This window comes from Toxorhynchites rutilus, chromosome 3 (genome assembly GCF_029784135.1).
Source record: "Toxorhynchites rutilus septentrionalis strain SRP chromosome 3, ASM2978413v1, whole genome shotgun sequence".
NCBI lineage: Eukaryota > Metazoa > Arthropoda > Insecta > Diptera > Culicidae > Toxorhynchites > Toxorhynchites rutilus.
In genome coordinates, this window is record NC_073746.1 from 143,836,310 (window position 1) to 143,858,600 (window position 22,291).

General features: G+C 38.1%; 2 protein-coding genes across 2 annotated transcripts in view; one reads left to right on the forward strand and one right to left on the reverse strand.

The window, feature by feature from the left end:
* Window positions 1-730: 730 nt before the first annotated feature.
* Window positions 731-2,013, reverse strand: LOC129777882 (uncharacterized protein C1orf50 homolog). The gene is made up of 2 exons (XM_055784454.1): window positions 1,722-2,013; window positions 731-1,660 (listed from the first exon to the last, which is right to left on the reverse strand). The coding sequence occupies exon 2, from the start codon at window positions 1,399-1,401 to the stop codon at window positions 790-792; it is 612 nt and encodes a 203-aa protein (XP_055640429.1). The 5' UTR covers window positions 1,402-1,660; window positions 1,722-2,013; the 3' UTR covers window positions 731-789.
* A 10,433-nt stretch (window positions 2,014-12,446) lies between these two features.
* The window catches only part of LOC129777657 (E3 ubiquitin-protein ligase MIB2), a 95,894-nt gene continuing 86,049 nt past the window's right edge, over window positions 12,447-22,291 (forward strand). The window contains exon 1 of the mRNA XM_055784057.1: window positions 12,447-13,077. The gene's annotated coding sequence lies outside the window, so the exon portion shown is untranslated. The remainder of the gene's footprint in view (window positions 13,078-22,291) is intronic.

Genomic DNA, 22,291 nt, shown 5'->3' on the forward strand with positions numbered 1-22,291 from the left:
CTGGCCATGCCCGGAGGACATGTTATGTTTTGATGTGTTTAATTTTTGTATCATTTTGTATCATTCCAATTTTTTTTTTTTTTTTTTTATCCAAAATATATATTTTTATTAAGGCTCATATGGCGTCAACCTGACGGGGCCGGGAGTTCAATATTTCGACAATGTTTGCCTTATAACTATGTTAGTAATATGTAACCGATTACTCGCGGTTGGCTCGAGGTTAGTATTACAAGTGTTTTCGTAATTGTGATGTTGCTGTCTTCAATGATCTGTACCTGTGCCCGACACGGGATACTTCCTATTGGGATGCAGCTGACCATTAATCAGCAACGCCCCCCTAGTCTGTACCCCATATCTAGCGTGGTGCGTCTTCTCGAGGAATCCAGGAATTTTATGTGAAATGGTTTGTTTCTAATGAAAACTTGCGCAAATGTTCACTGCTGTTGATATAGAGACGAACCAGCCCAGGAGCCTGAATGCATCCCAAATAAAGATTGATAAAACTTGCTTCGCTGACCGTATCAGTTGATTTGCGGCAACCTTGACGAAAACAGCCAAGCAACTACGCCTCACTCCACCGCATGATTATCCAAACTATGTGAAAACATCTTAACTGTACTCTTCTTTGCTTGCAAAAAAACTGACAATTTTCAGAGACACCTTTGGAAAATTAGACCGGTGTTCTCATGTATTTAGAAGAAACAAACTTTCGAAATTAATATAATCCACATTAATTTTAACAACATATTTTATTTCGAACCTTTGTCTACAAATGGGTTAGAAACTGTTCTAGCTCGTCTCCATCGAATCTTCAGTGACTTTATCTATCGCCAAAAGATCTAGCTGTTTTGAACCAGCGGATTCCACTAGATTCTTTGCCCACGTGAGGTTGTTGCTGACTTCCTGTATCTTCTCAACAGCAGTCCAAGACAGATCATGTTCGAGTCGGTAGCTTCCCACGTAGCTCTGATTGATGGCACTCGTTCCCCACTCTGCCGGAGAAAGCATACTGAAATAGCGTTGTCCCGATTCCCTCTTGTATAGATGGTAAATATTTCCAGGAATCTTCTTAAAGTTACAAGCCGCATGATGTAAATCCTGCGCAGATTGTGTTTCCTCCAGAATTTTGCGAGCCTGCTCCTGAAGAAACCTGACCTGTTCGGCTATGACCAGTAGCTTCGCGCAAGCGTTGTTTTTCACTTGAATGTCCGACGCTTGGATTTCTTTGGCAAGTTCGACTATGTCCTCAGCCTCGCGGCGGCCACTGCGATATAAGCTGACGATCGCGGTCCCATTAGGACAAGGATTTCGTTCTACCAGAGTTACCTTAGCCATCGCTTCCTGATACTGCTCAGCTGTTGATGTATCTGCCATTCTTTTCATGTTATTCGAGGACAACATTTGATTATTAGCGCGGCAACTTATTTATTGATAATTTCACCCCAATATTCGCCAACACATGTTAGTAAATTACAAAACCAAGAAATCTGTTTACAAACATTGATCCTCCAGGTGATTGCACTCCAACGCAAGATAATGGACTATAGGTGTTTCGTTCTTGACACTTTCAGGACATGACGTGAGACGAGTAGCGAGACGTAACTTTCAGAATTATTTACTTTTTGTTTGGGTGTGTGGTTATGATTTCAATGTCAACTCGCTAAGGAAAATAATTGAAGGAAAAAATAAGCAAATATATATTCGTGGAATATAGTGCAAACCTCCTTTTGCTTTAGCCAATAACTTGTAACGGCCCTTTCCGGATCTCCTTCCCGGTATATGCACAGCATTCTCCTCCTTCCTGAGCGAAATCAGTAGAGCCACAATCAGCGTTATTTTTTGTCACCATCGCCGTAAGCTGATAGTACTCTTTTCCCCGCCGATGGGAGCCAAACAGAAGTACATTTTGCTTGGAAAGAAAGGCGAAAAGATATATCAAAACATCCTTCTGCACTGTTATGATTCGACAATAAAGCGCGAGCAGCTATTTTGCCAACGAATGCATTTGTCACCAAAAGATACGGCTTGTTTTGTAAACAAATTTGTTTTTTCACGAGCAATGGCCGAACAGCAATTTTGACATTGCGGTCCACCTATAGTACAACACCTTGCTCCAACGTACATAGGCAGTTACCAGAGGTATGTCATTATTTTTGTTTTACACACAAAGTTACACAGTAAATCCAATTTGCTGAATCACGATGTGTTGTTCTAATTTAGCAACAATTTGATTTTTTTTATCCCATTTATTTATTTATTAGGCTCATTAGCATTTGGCTGTAACAGAGCCGGGTTTAAACGTGTACATGTACATATGTTTATGCTTCCATAAATTGTAAATTACACAGTAGTTAGTAGTAGCCATTTAGGCGTTAAGTTTTCTGTTCCAATACATTATGGTAAATTACACAGTAGTAGCTATTTAGGCGTAAGGGTATTCTTTTTGTTCTTCCATTGTTCAACAGACCGGACATCGGACACAGTTGATATTGATCATTGTTGGGTTATTTATAGAACAGCAGCCCGATGTTTCTTGCAGAGCAGAGCAGTTGTATGGATGAATCGATCTTTGTTCCACCGTGGATCGATTTTCATCGCTGATGATGGTTGCGTGGACGTAGTTATTCTATAATAAGGCTAGGCGCAAATTGAGAAGCGTATAGCGCCTGTAGGCGAACGCGAGACTACCAACACGACTCATACGTGCCACAAACGTAGCGTGGTGGAGCGCATATTGAGTCGCAGTTTGGTGTAAATAACATGCCACACGCATACAATGACTGATTAACCCAGAGTTGCGCGATATTTTTATTTACTAACACAATCACCCGACCAGTACAGCCATACAGTGTCAAACCCACGGCGCTATTTCATTGTTCACCAACACAACTACCACAACCGGCATGACCAGCACGAGAAACTGTGGTTCAGCCACAGCGTCGCGTCTCACGAGCTCTCACGAGCGCTCCACCATCTCGCGTGATCTGGCCAATTTGCGCCGTTCTATCTGTTTTCATTAGCCACAAAAACAGGCGCTATATCGCGCCAAGTTACTCGCGCTATATGCGTCTCAATTTGCGCCTTGCCTAACACAAAGATGGTCAATTGAGGGCCCTGAGTTTGAACTCACGATCGTTCGCTTGTTAAGCGAACGCGTAACCAAGTGGCTACGAAGTCCCCCTAACAATTTGATGAATTTCATTAAAAATAAACTTTGTTTTACAGTATTTTACTTACTAATACAAATACCAATACTATTCTAAGCGATTACACACATAGCCATTTTTTTAGTTTCTCGTATATGGTGATGGGTTTGGTTTGGGTGGCTTGGGTTTCAACTCTCGTTCTGGTTCGAGGTTTTCCATCGAGCACTTATCAATAAAACTACATTGAAAAGATTTACACCCCAATGAAATGTTAATTTTGAAAACAAAGACGCCAGTGATACTACGTTAAGAAGGTGTAGTTTCTCTTGAAACATTAGTGCCGATTGAAAAGTATCCAGTATCCAGAATAAATTCCATTCATGCTGATTGTCTATCGTTTCCTTCCAAAGATAGATCTAGTTAGATATCGTATCGAAACAAACTGAGGAAAAATGTGATGAATGTTATATCAGGAAAGAAATTGCAAGAGTTCAATCAGTTTAGTTTTTTTCGAGCCAATGTCGTCACCTTGAACTCATGTGATTCCTTCCCTAATAGACACCAATAGCGGTTGTAATGAAAATAAATTCCCAGCAAACATTAAATCGCATAACAAGCGTATATATAACATAATATGCCCTAAAATTTGGTTGGCATATAATGCGCCTAACTGCCATATGCATGCAAAAGTGGAGGCCATATACATACATGGCAAATGCTTACCGATTTTATTTGGATGAACATGCAACTTTGACCGGCTATAATAGCGATTATGTTGAATTGAATTGCGATCTAATGTGAATATACCCAGCAAACATTAAATCGCATAACAAGCGTATATATAACATCATATGCCCTAAAATTTGGTTGGCATATAATGCGCCTAACTGGCATATGCATGCAAAAGTGGAGGCCATATACATACATTGCAAATGCTTACCGAATTTGTTTGGATGAATATGCAACTTTGACCGGCTATAATAGCGATTATGTATACGATTTTTTACAGACATAGAAAAAAACAAATGGCGCAAAATAGTTTCGTGAAATGTTTATTATAACCTCACGAATCGCCATTTTTATATATGAGTATTTATGTTCGTAGAAATACTAATTGATTGATTGACTTATGTTGGGAGTGGAATATGAATGTTTGAAATGACACAGATTGATGTTTGGTGAAAACTGCTCCGATGTGGGTTCGAACTCCGGTCGTCTGGATTATCATCCACCAGCTATCTCGCGCGGCTATCTGAAATTTAATTCAACAGCGGTTAAAACTTTCGAGTGCATCAGCATTTCATTGACGTTTCAATATGATGTATGTTCTTTATTAGGATCTAATATGATTACTGTTTCATGATTTTCTTCAGCATGCAACACGATTTACTACAGTACTGAATCGATTTAAATTATACGCGTATACGACTCATAAACTGCAACAGCGTAATATAGGCATATGATGCGGATTAAATATAATTTACGACAATATACATCATAAAATTGATGTTTATTATACCGAATTGCGACTTAATTTGATAATGGTATATAAAATCGAGTTTTTACATTTTATGCGATTTCAAATATACACAATACATACTTTGATCGATATTATATGCGATTCTGATTTATTCGGATTTCTTGTAAGACTTGGCACGTGCAAAATTATACGATTTAATGTTTGCTGGGTATTCATGAATTGTCAAAGCACCTAATACGACTTTCGCCATACTCATATACGATTTATTACAGACATAGAAAAAAAACAAATGGTGCAAAATATTTTCGTGAAATGTTTATTATAGCCTCACGAATCGCCATTTTTATATATGAGTATTTATGTTTGTAGAAATAATAATTGTTTGATTGACTTGTGTTGGGCGTGGAATATGAATGTTTGAAATGACACAGATTGATGTTTAGTGAAAACTGCTCCGATATGGGTTCGAACTCCGGTCGTCTGGATTATCATCCACCAGCTATGTCGTGCGGCTATCTGAAATTTAATTCAACAGCGGTTGAAACTTTCGAGTGCATCACCATTTCATTGACATTTCGATATGATGTAATATGTTCTTTATTAGGATCTAATATGATTTACTGTTTCATGATTTTCTTCAGCATGCAACACGATTTACTACAGTACTGAATCGATTCAAATTATAAGCTTATACGACACACAAGCTGCAACAGCGTAATATACGCATATGATGCGGATTAAATAAATTTTACGACAATGTACATCATAAAATTGATGTTTATTATACCGAATTGCGACTTAAGTTGATAATGGTATATAAAATCGAGTTTTTGCATTTTATGCGATTTCAAATATACACGACACATACTTTGATTGATATTATATGCGATTATGATTTATTCGGATTTCTTGTAAGACTTGGCACGTGCAAAATTATACGATTTAATGTTTGCTGGGTTGCAAATATACTGTTTCTTCCCATGATAAACAGAGTCTCATCTGAATTAAGCTTTTCGCTCGGTACCAACAGGTCGAAATTAATCTTACTAATTTTCTCGATCCTGTCTTTCAAAGATGGATGGATAGGGTAAATTTTTGGATCCACAGTATGGCCTTTTCCTTATGCTGTTTTCATAGCTTAGGTAGATTATACACTTCGTAGCTGCTCTCCGTGATTGACCTGAACCAGCGAAATTGCACGAAGAACACACCGAACGTCACTCGGGAGTAGCAAATCATTCTCATTGTGGAAGTTTCGGTGAATCGAGCTTTGAATAGTCAAAAACTACGCAGGCCACGTTCTTACAGTCACCAAGGGAAGGGAAGAAATGTTAGTAAGATTTTCGTCGCTCGAAGGCCAGAAGGGTCGCCTCTATAGTGTGGTTCCCTAGCGATTATCAAGGACGGGATAGTTGTTACTTGGGGAAGGAGCTCATGTTGCACTCATCAATAATATTACCTCAACCATATCTTTATCCGAATTTAATTTGAAATGGTCTGTTGAGTTGGCACAATGAGATAAATTATAGTGTTCTACAGTATTTGTTTAAGGTATGAGAAATCGATTACCTTTGATCCTCTAATTTTCGTGCTATTCATCAATGATCTGAGCTACACGCTGCGCTCGAAAAGGACACTTACGCGGATGACCTTAGTCGACTGTGGGCTGTTGTGAACTACTGGCTGACATCCAGCGGCTTTCCGAGTGGTACCGAGTAAATTGAATGTATATGAGTGCTGAGAAATGTAAGGATATATCATTTACATGCTCACACTCATCAATTATGAACGTCTACAAGTTGCGGTTTCTGCCATTGGAGAGGATCCGAAGATCAAAGATCAAGGCGTAGCTCTAGAAAATAAGCTGTGGTTCCATGAACACATCTCTCTAACAGTGGCAAAAGCGAACGCAATTCTCGGATTCTTGCGTCTTAATTGTCTTGGGCACCGTACCATGTTGTACATGTTCATAGAATTGAACGAGTTCAAAACGCTTTATAAGTTATGATATATTTGGCCTTCCATGGACTGATCATACGAACTTTCCACCCTATGAGTATCGTTTGCGTTGCATCCCAATTGAGACGGTTGATGCTACAACGATTGTATATTTTCGATGTGTTAATCGGTAACATTGACTGCAACGATCTTGTTGGATACACAATTGTATAGATTGTAATAAAACTTCGGCAAACCTCCTCGATATAACATAACTTTTGGGGCATGGGCTAAATTGGATACATTTGGATTATTCTCACCAATACAAGAGAGATTTGAAGACCACATAAAGCATAAAGCAAAGATAAGGGAAATAATATAGATCATAGAAAATTGTTGAAACCTGTCAAAAATAGTGATTAGAAGAAGGAATAGGAACAGTTGGAAAGAAAGAAGATTGAGATTTTTAAATATTCAAAGTTGTATTATACCAAATTGTTATAAACAAGTTTTGAAATTGCAGACCTTGTGAGATAGGGTCCTTTTATAGAAATCGAGGCGATAAGAACTTTGCTCGTTAGCTCCATTTTGCTATTATAGATACCGAGAAAGTCGATAACATCGACCGAGTAAATGCTATCGGTACAACTGTCATAATTTTTCGAGCAGTTTGTTTTGGTTTAGTTGTTGTTTTTGTTGTATGTTTTGATTCGTTCGTTTGTTTTGATCAGTATTTGTTTTACGGTGCTGCCAGAATAGTTTTACAAGGTGAGTGTTCAATCCAGAAGCGTTTATATTCATCATGTTAAAATATATAATGCAGAACATACTTCCAGCGCATATTGGAAAATTAGTGAACAGAGGAAAAAACTAGAAGTGGAAATGATATAACCGCAAGGTGAACGTACGACTAACGTTGACTTAGCAAGAAATAAGTAACAAACATATTAATCTTAGACATTTCATCTTTCGAATAAAGTGATTATCATACCACTTCGTTCAGCCGGACAAGAATTATTAACGCTCAAAGGGGGAATCGATTCCTCCTCGGAAATATTCAGCGCAAATAGTACCCACTCCCCAAGTCCCAAGAATTGGAATCATCGTTGATCCGGGGCAGGATTATTAACACTTGAGAAGGATTCCTCCTCGGAATTACACAGTAAAAATAAGAGCCCCTGCCCAACAATTCCAACTTCCCAATAACGACGATCGATTGCAGCATTCGTAAACAAATATTGATATGTAATATAATATCCACTACACCATAACATAGCGTGTTCTTCACTATCAGATCAATAGTCAATGGCATCCATCGGTATCGAATTATCATCGATACCTCGGTTTTCGTTAAATGCTCCGTTAGGTCCGATTGCAGAGGAGAAATGGAATTGAAAAACGACAAATGGGAGAAAGAGATGTTGGAGGTTGAAAGGGGATTGGCAGAAAACTTCCGCATTTAATCGTTCGAATAATATGATTATCATACTACTTCGTTTTGCCAGAAAGAGATTATTAATGCTCAAAGGAGGAATCGAGTCCTCCGAGGAAATACCCATCGCAAATAAGCAAATTAGAATCGACTATCGATTGTGGCATTCGTACACAAATAATTTTATAACGCAACTTTCATCAAAGTGATTTCTGTCATATATTTTGTATTCGTCATTATCAAATCGGTATCGAATTATCATCGACGCCACCATTTTCGCTGAATGCTTCTTTCAGTTCGGCATGCAAAAGCTTTTCTGAATTACAATCCATCAAATTTGGTGTCCCTGAAAAGGGCCGTTGATTATATGCTAGGGTACTAAGATAATAATGACGAAAGCGGAAGCGCGGCTATTTAAGCACATTCTCCTCGGATACGACGGGCCAGCTGGGTGTCCTTGGGCATAATGTGGCGCGTTTTGCGTGGATATCACACAAATTGGTATCTTCGAATAGGCCTCCTGCAGTGCCATAACCGTGGAACTTTGGAAACGCAAGTCGGTTTTGAAGTCCTCGCGGATCAGCAATTCGGTCGATTTCTAATAGCGACGAATTTCACGCAAAGCGACGGTTCCCGGTCGATAGTGATGTGTCTTCACACTTCATGCGGCTGGTGCGCTTTTCCGAGCTGCTTTCGTGGTGCATTATCACCGGTAGATTTACGAGCTGTCTGCTTGGTCCCAATGAAACGAGTCCTCACAATACGAGAGTAGAGGTAGAAATGAACGAAAGCCAGGTCAGGTCAGGTTTTGTATTATAGAGACTTTAAACTTCTCCAGTTCATTCGTCTCTAGCCTTAAGAAAGGCCCTTGGAAAACTTTACCCTACTCCTGCACTACGCCTCCACCCTAATTGCCTTGAGAAAGGTCGGTGTCCACACAAAGAATGAACGAAAGCAAAGGAAGCGTCATGTTTTATAGCCATCCGTTCAGTTCAACTGCAGAAGTGAAATGAAATTTGAAAAGAAGAATGGGACCGTCTTCATCACATCTCAAAAAAAGATTTGGCATTTCAAAATATTTCAGCACTACCGCTGACATTCGAGCAAGGGTAACGAATCGAGCTGGGGTGGCATTGCGCGTTTCGAAACGAGTAACTCGCTTCGAGAAAATTCAAACTCACATCGAATTGGTTTTTTTTTATCTCATTTATTTATTTATTAGGCTCATTAGCATTTTACCTGTAACAGAGCCGGGTTTTAATCGTGTACATGTACATATGTTTATGTTTCTATAAATTGTAAATTACACGGTAGTTAGTAGTAGCCATTTAGGCGTTAAGTTTTCTGTTTCATTACATTATGGTAAATTACACAGTAGTAGCCATTTAGGCGTAAGGGTATTCTTTCTGTTCATCCATTGTTCAGCAGACCGGACAGCGGAGACAGTTGATATTGATCATTGTTGAGTTATTTATAGAACAGCAGCCCGATGTGTCTTGCAGAGCAGAGCAGTTGTATGGATGAATCGATCTTATTTCGACCGTGGATCGATTTCCATCGCTGATGATGGTTGCGTGGACGTAGTTATTCTATAACAACACAAAGATGGTCAATTGAGGGCCCTGAGTTTGAACTCACGATCGATCGCTTGGTAAGCGAACGCGTAACCAAGTGGCTACGAAGACCCTCTGTAATTGGTTTTAGTATTATGTATCTTTTCCAAGTTAATATTTTCAGTGAACTAGATTTAGAACAAAATTTGTCTCGTAGAGAAATGTAAAATTTTTGGGTTCGTAAACAAAGCTAAGTCAAAGTGGTCGAAACGAACAAAAAACACTCGTTTCGAAATGCACAATGTTACCCCTGTTTTCCTCGATTTCTATAACTCCATGAGTGGCATTTCGCATTTCGAAACGAGTGATTTTTGTTCGTTTCGATCACTTTTGCCATTATGAATCTCGAAGCGAGTTCGAAATGAGCGAAATAAATAAGGCAGTAGTAGAGTTTCGAGTTTCGAGTTTCGGAATCACAGAAAAATACAATGAGCATAATATTTGCAGTACATTTGTTTATTTTCCGTAGGCCTTAGAATGGATATATGAGTACCATCAATACACCGGATATCTTGAATTTGTCGAAGAAATATTGGGTTGTTTCATTAAACGATATTGTATCCAATACGATCCCTTTTTCGCATAAGATTCTTTCCAGAAGGCGCATCATTTCATTGAACACTGATGAAACTGTTGGTTGACCCATACCAAGTAAAAAGCATTCTCCTTCATTGCATTAATTTGGTACGACCAGAAGCCAAAAGATTCAAAACGGCCGCTAATTTCAAAGCTGCACGAGTAGAAGTGCTTTTGAATGTTGTTTGGAACACGGTTGTATCCGAAATATTTTTAAGTGCTTCTCGACTAAGTCTGATATACAGCAGAAACCTTGAATCAAAAGAATAATTATTATCATTTATATCGGAAACATATATAAGACAAACTCACTCATTTTCACTAAGCGAAAGAGTCATTTTTATCCCTTAACTGTCATCTGTCATCTTTAATCCTTAACTGTCATTAAGTCATCTGTGGAATAAACGTGTTTTCTTCTTCCCTATTGCTGTCGTCAAAAAACATTTCGTCATCTTTTCTTTTTAATCACAATTCTAATCTATCAATGATGAATTTGTTTTTCATCATTGATATTTGCAATAGCCGTGAAGCCGTTTTGTTTACTAACCCAAAATTTTGATATTTCTCTTCGAGACAAATTTTACTCGAAATTCGATTCGAGTTTGTATTATCTCGAAACGAGTTATGTGCGATTCACATAGAACGTTACGGAGAAGAACGTCTACGTTCCGTCAACGTCTCCACCAATTCACACATGCAGTCAATACTTCCACCAACCCGTCACGTCAAATGTCAAACGAATTATTTATTTAATGTTATTCATGGTGTCGCCATCTACAACAATTTTAAATTGCAATGCCCTCTTTCTAATCAGCATGCCTAGAATCAGTCCTAAATTTTAAAAAATTCAATGAAAATCATTGAATTAAAATGCTTGAACTCCGTAGTCCGAGCCTTATTCAACAATAATAATATATAGACTATTTCTCTCAGCTAGGCGCGAATGATTTTCACTCCGAAATTTGGAACTAAGAGATATGTTGGCATAAAAAGTACATTATGTTATTTATAATGCGACATGCCGAGGCACCATTTAGTGTCGCATTGGAGGCAATTTTGACCAGTAATTGGACATTTGCGACAGGTGGCGATTTTTAAAGTGGGACTATAATTTGGGCCCCGAACTCAATGTTTACAAAAATATCCAATTAGAGGTAAAATATCTAATTAAACGTGTTGCATCACAGGTCTGTCCAATTAGCTAAATGTCGAATTAGATGTAAATTACTGTACAACCCAAATCAAAACAAAAGCCGTGACACAAAGCCCAGACAAAAACCAAACGAGTCGTCCGTCTCCGTCAATTATTCTTTCCTACAGATCCTGCCGGTCGTTTTCGTTGAACGTATGCTGACGGGTCGTTACGTTGCCGGTGTATGTAAATGTTTTCATAATAATTGCATGGTAGAATAACTGACGTAACGTGACGTGACGGGACGTGTATGTGAATCGCACTTTACTCGTTTCGAAATGCGCAATGTCACCCCAGATTTTCCTCGGTGTGATAGTGATAGTGATTGTATCGAATCCTCGATTCGATTTCTAATATAGGGCTCATAGTATTGAAAATAAATAAATTTCTCGCAGTAACATTGATCTATGGGAAAAGACAAATACAGTGATTTGCCTTTGATAGGACATACCGAGGCAACACTCAGCGTCGCATTAGAGACGACTGTGACCTTCAATTGGACATATCAACAATCACAATACAATGTGAGGAGGTGATCTAGCGTAGTGGTAACATCCATACCTCTTTCACATAGTGAAAAACATGTTAAAACAGGAGAATCATTGAAAATGTTACAAGTAACCATTAGTAAAGTGTGTGAAAAGACTTAATCTATTAAAATTGTTGAAAACGCTTCTTAAAGTTTTGTAGAAACTGGCACAAAGAATGTTTACAAAAATGTCCAATTAGAGGCAAATCACTGTATAACAAATTAAAGACGGCTCAAATCGGACGATTCCCAATTTTCGCGGTTAGCAAATAATTTGGCGATCCATTTTTATTTATACAAATTAAGTTGTACCTAGGAGTCTGTACGACCAAACGGTCGAACATGATGAAATTGTGAAACAAAATAATGAAATAGGAATGTCATTGTGGACACGACTGAACCCAACTCACATGACCTCTTTATATAGCGACTTTGCAAACTGCTCGAATGGGTTCAGTTCAGCGCCGTATGCTAGCTGTCAAGTGGATTGAATTTGTCGGAAAACTCGTACGAAGGGGACAGGAAAGGGAGGCTGAAGTCTGAAATTGCTCGGTGCTGTAGTGTGTATTTTCTCGTGGGTGAGGTGTTTTCTTGTAGCTGATAATTTTGAATAGTGTTCACGTTTTGTAAACTCTCAAAGTAGAACAAAGTGTTTAGCTTCTCGTCGATTGCTGAGATTTTGACGGATTGTGGCAAAAAAGTGGGTCTGTGGACGAAGAAAGGCGTGATAAGAAGTTGCAGCTCGCGAAAGATTCAGAATAAATAAATTGGATGAAAATGTGTGTTTGCTGCTAAATAAGGAAGAATTGCGGCAAAGTGTGCAGGAAGTTATTTTTCTGAGGTTTGCTGTTAGAGAATGTCACCAGAAATTGCTTAGCGAAAAGTGTGAGTGAAAAAGTGCGACGACTTTCGGTGGGTTGAATCCATTTGGTGCCGCGAGGAAAGATACATCGAAGGAGTTTGGCTGTTTTGTGAATATTTTTGTCCGAATCGAATAGCACTAGAAAAGGCGAAGTCTGTGGCCAGACATCTCAAATAAAGAAGAAGTAAGGGCGAATGCGGAGACGGCAGCAATAGAAACAGCAAAAGCAGCAGCAGCAGCTAAAAATAAGGAATGTAAATTCAAAGCGCGGCCTGTTGGGAGAGAGAGTTTTGGCTTTGTCGAATTATGGTGAGTGGCCGAAAAGGAATCGTTTCTAGTAGAAGCTAAATTTAGTCGGCTTTTTGGTGCCTTGGAGAGATACGATGGGACCGCATCTCCATGGCTACCTGTTTGCGTTTGATGCTGGGGTTAAGATTTTAAAGCCAGGATTCATTGATAAACATTCATTTTTTTCGATCAGCACCAGCAGTTATTATAGCAGGAAACACACATAGGAATAATATATCTTAATGAATAATTCATCACTTCAATCGCCACTCCAACCACTGGCCCCTGTCTAATCAAGTTCTACAAATGGGGAACTTGTGGGGGCGGAATATGATAAAAACGAACATCGCCTCTACGTCACTAATCGGAAGCAGGTTTCAGTTCAATCATTGTTTAATGTGTGTCGTAGTATGCAGTTATAATAGTAGTGATAATAATACTATGGTTGTATCGCCGCTATGTATTCGTTTATCGTAGGAACGAGTAGCACTAGCAGCACAGGGAAAAACAACAACAAAAAAAAATGAAATGCTTTTTGTGATGACTCAACGTTGGTTCTGTTTATTCTAACCGCTAGAAAAGCAATATGGTTCAGCCACATATGGAAATCGCAGGCAGACAGGCCTTTCAATGGGGAGATGTGTGTGAGTTTGAGCTTTTTACTGTTAGCTTACGAAAAATGGAGTGCCGTTCCACACCGGTGGTGTCGTTGGTATGATGAAGTGCATTCAACTTTAATTCGATACTATAATGTAATAGAATTGAGACGATCCGTAGGCGTCGGCAAAGTCGATCTACTTTCGGCAATTATTTGGAGTTACTTGTTGATTTAGTAGAAAGGAAGGACGTTGTTGTTTTCAGCGAAAATGATGCAATATATGCCTGGCCGTATTAAATGCTTCGAGCGGTTCGTTTGTTGTCTCTTGTGGGTGCAATTATTGACTTATTGCATGCCAGCGGCTGATCTAACCCGTACAGGAAAACAAAAATCGTGAATCATTAGCAATACATCACGCACTGCCCACAATTATGACTTGCGGCAAAAAGGGAATCAGTCATTTGCGAAATGAAGCAGATCAAGTGCAATAGATGTCACTTTGCTTTTGGGTTTTTTTACTGATGCAGAGTTTGATCGGAATCTGTCATTGAGTTTGTTTTGTGTTTTTTATATGAAACTAGCTGACCCGGCGAACTTCGTTCCGCTCAAAATTTGTGTTTTGTTATCAATACCTTCAAACATTCTCGTTTTCTTACTAAGCGCAAGTTCATGAGCCTAATCGCAGAACTGTTGATTGAACTTCTATTCGACTCCGTTGAATTTACCTTTTACTATAAAATTCCTAGTACTTCTACCAAAACTCATCATTATAATATCAGATTATATTCAGACACAATTCTCGTTCAAGATTTTTCAAACACTTGCAAATAACATTTGTCTCCGTTACATGGAATAAATGTTTGATACAGAAAATATGATAGAATAAAGACAGACCCTTCCCCTCTTCTCCCCTTAGAGAGGGGGGAGGAGTGTCGAACCACCTTTGAAATGTTTACCCCATCAAACCTCCACATGCCAAATTTAGTTCCGTTTGCTTGATTAGTTCTGGAATTATGCGGAAATATATGCTTCATTTTTTATGGCAGACCCTCCCCCCCAGAGAGACGTTTTGTATTTACCATAGAAACGTTTTTTGTCCCTAAAACCTTCGCATGCCAAATTTGGCATTTTCTTGATTAGTTCTCGAGTTAAGCAGAAATTTGTCTTTTATTTGTATGGGAGCTCTTCAATTCTGGCACGTTTTCGATTTACGGCCTAAAATATTTCGTTATAACGGCAAACGAAAAAATTGTATTTTTTATGTTTATTTTATGTATGTATTTTTGATTCAAATGAAATAAATTTAATTGAATTTAATTTTTGATTCGAATTTAATAAAAATAAAAAATTAAAATGCAATTTGAATGATAAACCATGTTACATATTTAATAAATTTGGAACCGATCTGATTGAACTTGTATGAGTTGGTATAATTGATTCCTTATACGGCTTTTCGCTTTGAAGCCGAATTTCGTGGAACGTATCTAGGCCGTAAAGCGAGGTATGGGTGTAGAGTGAAATTAAGATAAATAGAAGTTGGGTGTCAAAAAACAAATTGTAGGGCGGTTAGGAAGCTTTAATTGAATCAATATAAACAATCAAGTTCATTATAATTTTTTAGGATTAGATCAATAATAGCACACTAAAAATTACTAACATTGAAGTTTTCCATTTCCAAAATGTTATTTAAATCCACTAATTTAGATGTTTCACAACTTTGGAGTTTTGTATGTTTATATGTATGTTTATATCCTGTACAAAATTTTCTCATCTTTTGAATGGAAGCAACAGAATCGTCTTTTGTAGCGTACATTTTACTGAGGCAACCGAGTCCGAAATAAAGAAAAAGTTCTATAACTCTGTTATTGTTGAAATTCGAACATATGCCTAGAAGGATTTTTCATCAAATATGATCCCCTATCACCTCCCGAATGAACTTGGATTTTTTACATGAGAAAGGTCGAACGTGAAATCGTGAAAATTGTCCAATTTCAAACGCTTATTGCTCAGTCATTTCATGGTGGATTGATAAAATTTTTGCGTCAATCGATTTCGGCGATCCATAACAATTTTTTATATTGAAGAAAATATTATGTGTCATGAAACTAACTCTCGAACAATTCAAAAATCTCATCCCCTATCCTAACGGAAATACCCACTTCTGATTGGTCGAAATTGACGACAGAGACATCAAAACCAAGCTGCCTAGGGGAAATCGACATTGCAAATACATGAAAGTAAGGGGGAACTTTTGTTCCTATCGAAATATGTTCCCTAACAGAGACCTCGAAACCAAGCTGCCTGGGGGAAATCGGCATTGCAAATATATGCAAGTCTGGGGTTGCGTCGTGAAATTTCATATCAATGACCGATCGTTTATTGTGAAATATTTAGCACGAGTGTAAGTGTAAAATTGTATATGGTAGCAGTTATGTTAAAAATGACTTGATATATGAAACGATTTATTTTTATTTTATTTCCTAAAATTAAATACCAAGATGTGTTTCCGCTCGAAAACGGGTCGTTTGGTTTAAGCTGTCTGATTTGTTGTGTTCATTTTCGCCAAAGGGAAGTTTATACGGCGAGAAAAATTGGAAAAGTGAAGAAATATTAGGAAATGTGATTTCCCATATCCTCTATATATAGTATTAGGTGTTGTTAGTCCAATTAAAATTCGCATTGGGTTGAATAAACACCCAGAAATTAAAAATTATAAAACAAATACCTTTTCCATTTCAAATATGTTTTCTCCATATTAAAGTAACATTCGGTTCGGTATTGGTAATTATCTTATATTGCATTGGTGAGTTTTTTTTCTTTATTTCATCCATACATATCACAGGAGGCATCTCGTCTAGGATCACAGAGGGCGGATTCCACTTCGGTATCTTTTATTATTTTACCATCTTTCTGCCATCATCATTCGGTAAACACTGGTGGAGTTAACACACAATACCCAACAACCAAACAAAACGGCCCTTTTTTAGGGCCACCAAAACATTATCAAAGAGTTTAACGATGTAATTCTTCAAACATATCCAAAAGGCACAGATAGTCTAACGGAATCCTATGTCAACTATGCGGTCGTGTCTCGGACACAACCATCCTGTGACTTTTTTATGACTTTAAAGGGATGAATCAAAAATTAAATTTTTCTTTTATATTAAAAAAAACGAGAAATATATGCATGAAAAACGAACAAAAATTTTTTTTGAATCGATTACATATAGGATTCGATTATATACAGTGAAAAAAAATCTGAAACTGTATATAATCGAGTCCGCGTTGTAATATAAATTTATTTTCAGACACAATTTTCGCTCAAGATTCTTGATTCACTTGCAAATAACATGTTTCTCCTTCACATGGAATACATCTTTCATACAGAAAAGTAAATTTCCATTTATAATTTTTATTTTGAAAGTGCGCTATTCCAGCTAAGAATCTATTGCTTGAACTCCAAGTGTAACGCCATCGTTTTCGAAACCTTGAACTTACACCCTGGTACAGAAATGGAAAAAGTAGTCCTACGTCAAGAAAAATCACCTACATTATGTAACCTCCCCGCTGAAGCTGTGAATCATTATTTTTTCGTCAAACTTCTCAACTGGTGACTGTAACAGATTTCATTATGGAACAAATACCAATGGCTTCAGCTTTCAGCCCATAGTTGGCTATGAATTTATCAACTCATTATCTATATGAAGAAAAATGGTAGGCCAAAAGTGTTGGTAAGCGCAAAACCCGGGGAAGGAATAGTCCAATTGGAGCCGTCTTTATCTTTTTGTAGTCGCCTCTTCCCGGAGAGGAAAAACTGAAAATTTTCGGAAAATTCGGAGAATTGAATTCCCATATGTTCTGCAATTACATCATGATAAGCGTTGTTAGCCCACTTGATGTTTGCGCTAACGAAATTGATCTTTGTTCGAAAGTGAAAATGGATTTTCAGGGTGGTCCGAAAAATCTCTTTTTTTCACTTTTAAAAAATGAATTTTTCAAAAATTCAAAACTTTTGAACTACTGGACCGATTCTAAAGATCGACATATCAAATTAAAGCCAATCACTATTTTTTTAGAAAAAATACATTCAGTTGCAGCAAATTTAAATTTTGTTCCCTTTTTTATTGATTGTGTTTGTTTTTTTATGGTTTTCATGATCTCGGGAGCAAGAGCGCTATATATTTTTATATTTTTTTCTAGAAAGCTAAGGTTTTTATACATAAAATATCACAGAATCAGAGATGTGTTCTTTTTTATTTTAAGTTATGTTTTTCAAAGTTAGCCGATAGTTCGGAATCTCACTTTTCTCGAATTTTTATTCTCACGAGAACAAGAATGAATCGTTGATCAATCATCTTCAGTTATTTCTATAAAGCCACGCAAAGTCTTCGATCCTTTTCAGGACTATCATCTAGTTCGAAAGAGTTGAATTTTATGTATTTTCCTGTACCAATTATAGTTCAAAACATTTATTCACCCACTCACACACTTACAAGAAGAACGTTCAGCAAATTTTGAAAATATCCGTTTATTCATTACTTGAGAACTGATTCAAATGCAACTTCAAACAAATGATTACAAATCCAACGATAGTCCTACGTCAACCTTGAGATTATATTACGGATATAACCCACCTCTTGTTTTGTTTTCAACCCAAATCCGAGGTAAAAAGAAACACCGCGTAGGTTTCAATACCGTCAGGTGGAAAGTGTTTGCGTGCGATTGAAACACATGTACGCGCTGTACAAGGTTGGTGATGGCGGTGATGGAACAAATATATAATCGCTTGACGCTGAAGTGTGTGTCAGCTGTGCATCTAGAGAAGAGATATGCAGTATATTCCTAACATCGCCTTATCTGCCAAAATACAGGGTCTTTCAGATGAAACGCTCACGCAACAAATTTTAATAACTTCTACAAAAGTGAACCGATTTTTATTTTGAAAAAAGAATATAAAGCTTATTTTAGGACATTTTCGATGTGACCCCCCCTTTTTCCGATAATGCGCTTTAAGCGGTGAACAAAATTATTCATGCACAACTCTAACATTACGACTACGATGCTGTTGAAAGTCCGAGTTATTTCTTCTTTAAGTTCCTCTAAATTTTGTGGCTTGTTAACATAGCAACGATCCTTCACGTACCCTCAGAGGAAGTAATCGACAGCGAGAAATGTTGAAATTCTTACCATTAGAGGACAAAGTTTCATTAAGGCTTCGGTTGCTCGAGTAATACGATTTAATTAAAAATACACGTTCTTATAAGTTGTACATCTTGACACTAAAAACCATCCGATCCGTTTAGAATGCAGTGTTACCATCGACGGAGCAAAACAAATTTTTATAAGGAGTTATTCGATTTTTTTTTGCGTGAGCGTTTAATCTGATAGACCCTGTATAAACACTCGTGAATCAAATTTTGAATTATTCCGAAGAAATCGAATCAAAGTCGATCAACAGGCAAGTTATTGATTGTTTTCTTTGATGATATGTACTGTGGATAGCTCGTTGTTAAGAGCGGCACTGAAACACTGAACTTACTGAATATCCAAGTAGTTTTTCAGTATCTCTTTCAACGCTTCAAAAACACTCAGGAGAGCAACAGAAAATCCTAACCGAATCGGATCAGTGTGATGGTCGGTAGCAACCGCTGTAGATTGCCAACGCATCTCATCGCAACTTCTTCACATTCGGTTTGAAATACTCTGAACATTGAGGCCACTTTGAATCCGGAATCAATGCTCGAATTCACGAAAATTACCGAGAAGTAATTTACGATTTATCAGTCATCCTGCTAACGACCAGAAGCCAGCGACAGCGAGGCTTTCCAAATGGCCTTTCGCAAGGTCGAGTGTTTAATTTAGTTTTTCGAATTGGCCTTTTTTTTTTTTAGTTGTATTCGGTCTTCGGTGGTACCGTACAGACTAATCCCTATACAAAATTTTTAAGTCTACAGATGAACCATTGTCTGGTTATATTGAAATCAAATTTATCACAGATGGCATTGAAAGCTTTGAGACATGAGCATAGAGAACTGTTGTATCCGTAATTAGTCCTGTGCCTAGGAATGGCGATTAGAGCGGAGTGTCGCAGCTGGCGAGGGGGTACAATAAGTGGAATTTCACGTAGTATATCGGGACAGTCAATGTTGTTCGTCAGGACGTCGAATATGAACAGCTGTTGCAGCCTTAGTCGTCGTACCGACAGGAGCTCGAGATTAATCAAGCGGCAACGATCTTGGTAGTCAGGAAGATTTAGTGGATCATTCCAAGGCAGGTTTCGAAGTGCGAAACGTATAAACACCTTCTGGATGCGTTCAATGCGGATTATCTGATACGTGTGGTAAGGTGCCCAAACCGGAACAGCGTATTCTATAATGCTACGCACTAATGCGCAAAAAAAGCGATTTCAGTGCATATACATCGGTTAGCTGAGCAGCATTACGGCGAATAAAACCAAGTGCGGAAAAAGCTTTGGCAATACTGATAGAAACGTGCTCATGGCGAATGATCTAAGAAAGTCTGAGAGTCTGACCTCTCAATTCAATTCATCATCATCAGTACACCAATAAATCCGAACATGCTCCTAAATTTATAGAAGTTACTAATCAATCGCATTAATTCAACATGCACAAAATGTTGATGCGATTGATTGGTAAGGCACCACGAAAGCAACTCGGAAAAGTGTCCCAGCCACAGAAGGTGTGAAGAAGCCACATCGCTACAGACTGGGAACCGTTTCTTTGCGTGAAATACGTCGCTATCAGAAGTCGACCGAATTGCTGATCCGCAAGCTACCTTTGCAGCGTTTGGTTCGTGGAATTTCCCAGGACTTCAAAACCGACTTGCGCTTCTAAAGTTCCGCGGTTATGGCACTGCAGGAGGCTTATTCGAAGATACCAATTTGTGTGCTATCCACGAAAAACGCGTCACATCCTGCCCGAGGACATCCAGCTGGCTCGTCGTATTCGAGGAGCGTGCTATTACCTCAGCATATATTCAATGGCCCTTTTCAGGGACACCAAATTTATGGATTGGAGTTCAGAAAAGTTTTTGCAGGCCGAACTGAAAGAAGCATTTAGCGAAAATAGTGGTGTTGATGATAATTCGATACCGATGGACGCCATTGACTATGGATTTGATATTGACGAATACGAAATATATGATAGTGGATATTTCACCATATCGAAGAAATCGCTTTGATGAAAGCTAAAATGCAGATGTTTTCTGCCAATCTCCTTTCAGCCTCGGACATCTCTTCCTACCGTTTGTCGTTTTTCAATTCCATTTCTTCTCTGCAGTCGGACCTAACGGAGCATTTAGCGAAATCCGAGGTATCGATGATGATTCGATACCGATGGGTGCCATTGGATTTATGGATTTCATAGTGAAGAACACGATATTATATGGTGTAGTGGATATTATCGAAGTGGATATTATATTACATATCAATATTTGTTTACGAATGCTGCAATCGATCGTCGTTATTGGGAAGTTGGAATTGTTGGGAACATACATTCCTGCTTGGCGTCTGGCGATAGAAGCACCATCGCTTTCTTTATATAGTCATATAGTCTACGTTGTAGCGATCGCCTATTCTGCGTGCCCCCATCGTCTTCACCTTGTCTCTACGTATCGCCCGTTCCTGTTGTTGCTTGTAATGATTAGCTGTTTGCTGCGGTAGCGCAGACAAAATGTATGGGAAAGTAGGGATTTCTTTCTTCCAATTTTCATCAATTTGAGGATATTTCCTTTTGATTCGTGTATTAAGAGTCAAAATCCATCGTTAAATTAAAGAGGTATTAACGTTCAAAAACTGAATACTTTTTCACATCGAAATATTGAAAGGTAAACGTAGTCCTACGTCAAAAAAATATAACAATCGATTCGCTTCTGATTACTTCGGATATTATTTCAGAATGCATGGAAATTTTCAGGAAAGTTCCTTTGCCGAAAGTGTTTTTGTAGAAGCAATTGAAGATGAGTGAATCATGCATGATTCGTTCTTGTTCTCGCGAGAACAATGTACGAGATTATTGTCCTTATTGCCAAAGCACGTAGCGCACTCAGTATGCATCGCGGAAATTCTTCTCGTGTATGTGATTCAATCATACACATCCAATCTCCACATAACGCTATGAAACCGTTTAGTTTACTCAAATACTAAAATATAACCTTTTGACGTAGAACTACGTCTTTCATTAAGGGTGCCAAATCAAAAACCAGGTCACGTTTTTATGAAATAAAGTTAACGTTAATAACTATTTTTGCCGCGAACGGATTTTGGCGATTTACATACTAAAGGAATCAGAAATTCCGTAAGATTTGTTTAATATGCTAAACATTAGAATCCCTTGGTTTGTAAATGGTTAAAATTCATGAAAACTTTAAGCGTTTCTATTTTCCCATACATTTGTTCTATCCATTTGTGTGCTTTCCCGAACAGAGCTGTCAATAACGAGCAACTTATCTCGTCAAAGTCTCCGTGAGCGAAGGAAAAGTAGAAGTATGAAGGAGAATACTTGCCTAGAGTATAAACAGTGGATCTCGCTGAGACAAACTTTCATTCGGCATCGGACTGTTGAGCAATCCAGTTCACTTTGCTTTCGCTGCGCTTCGATCTAAGATTGGACCCCACCA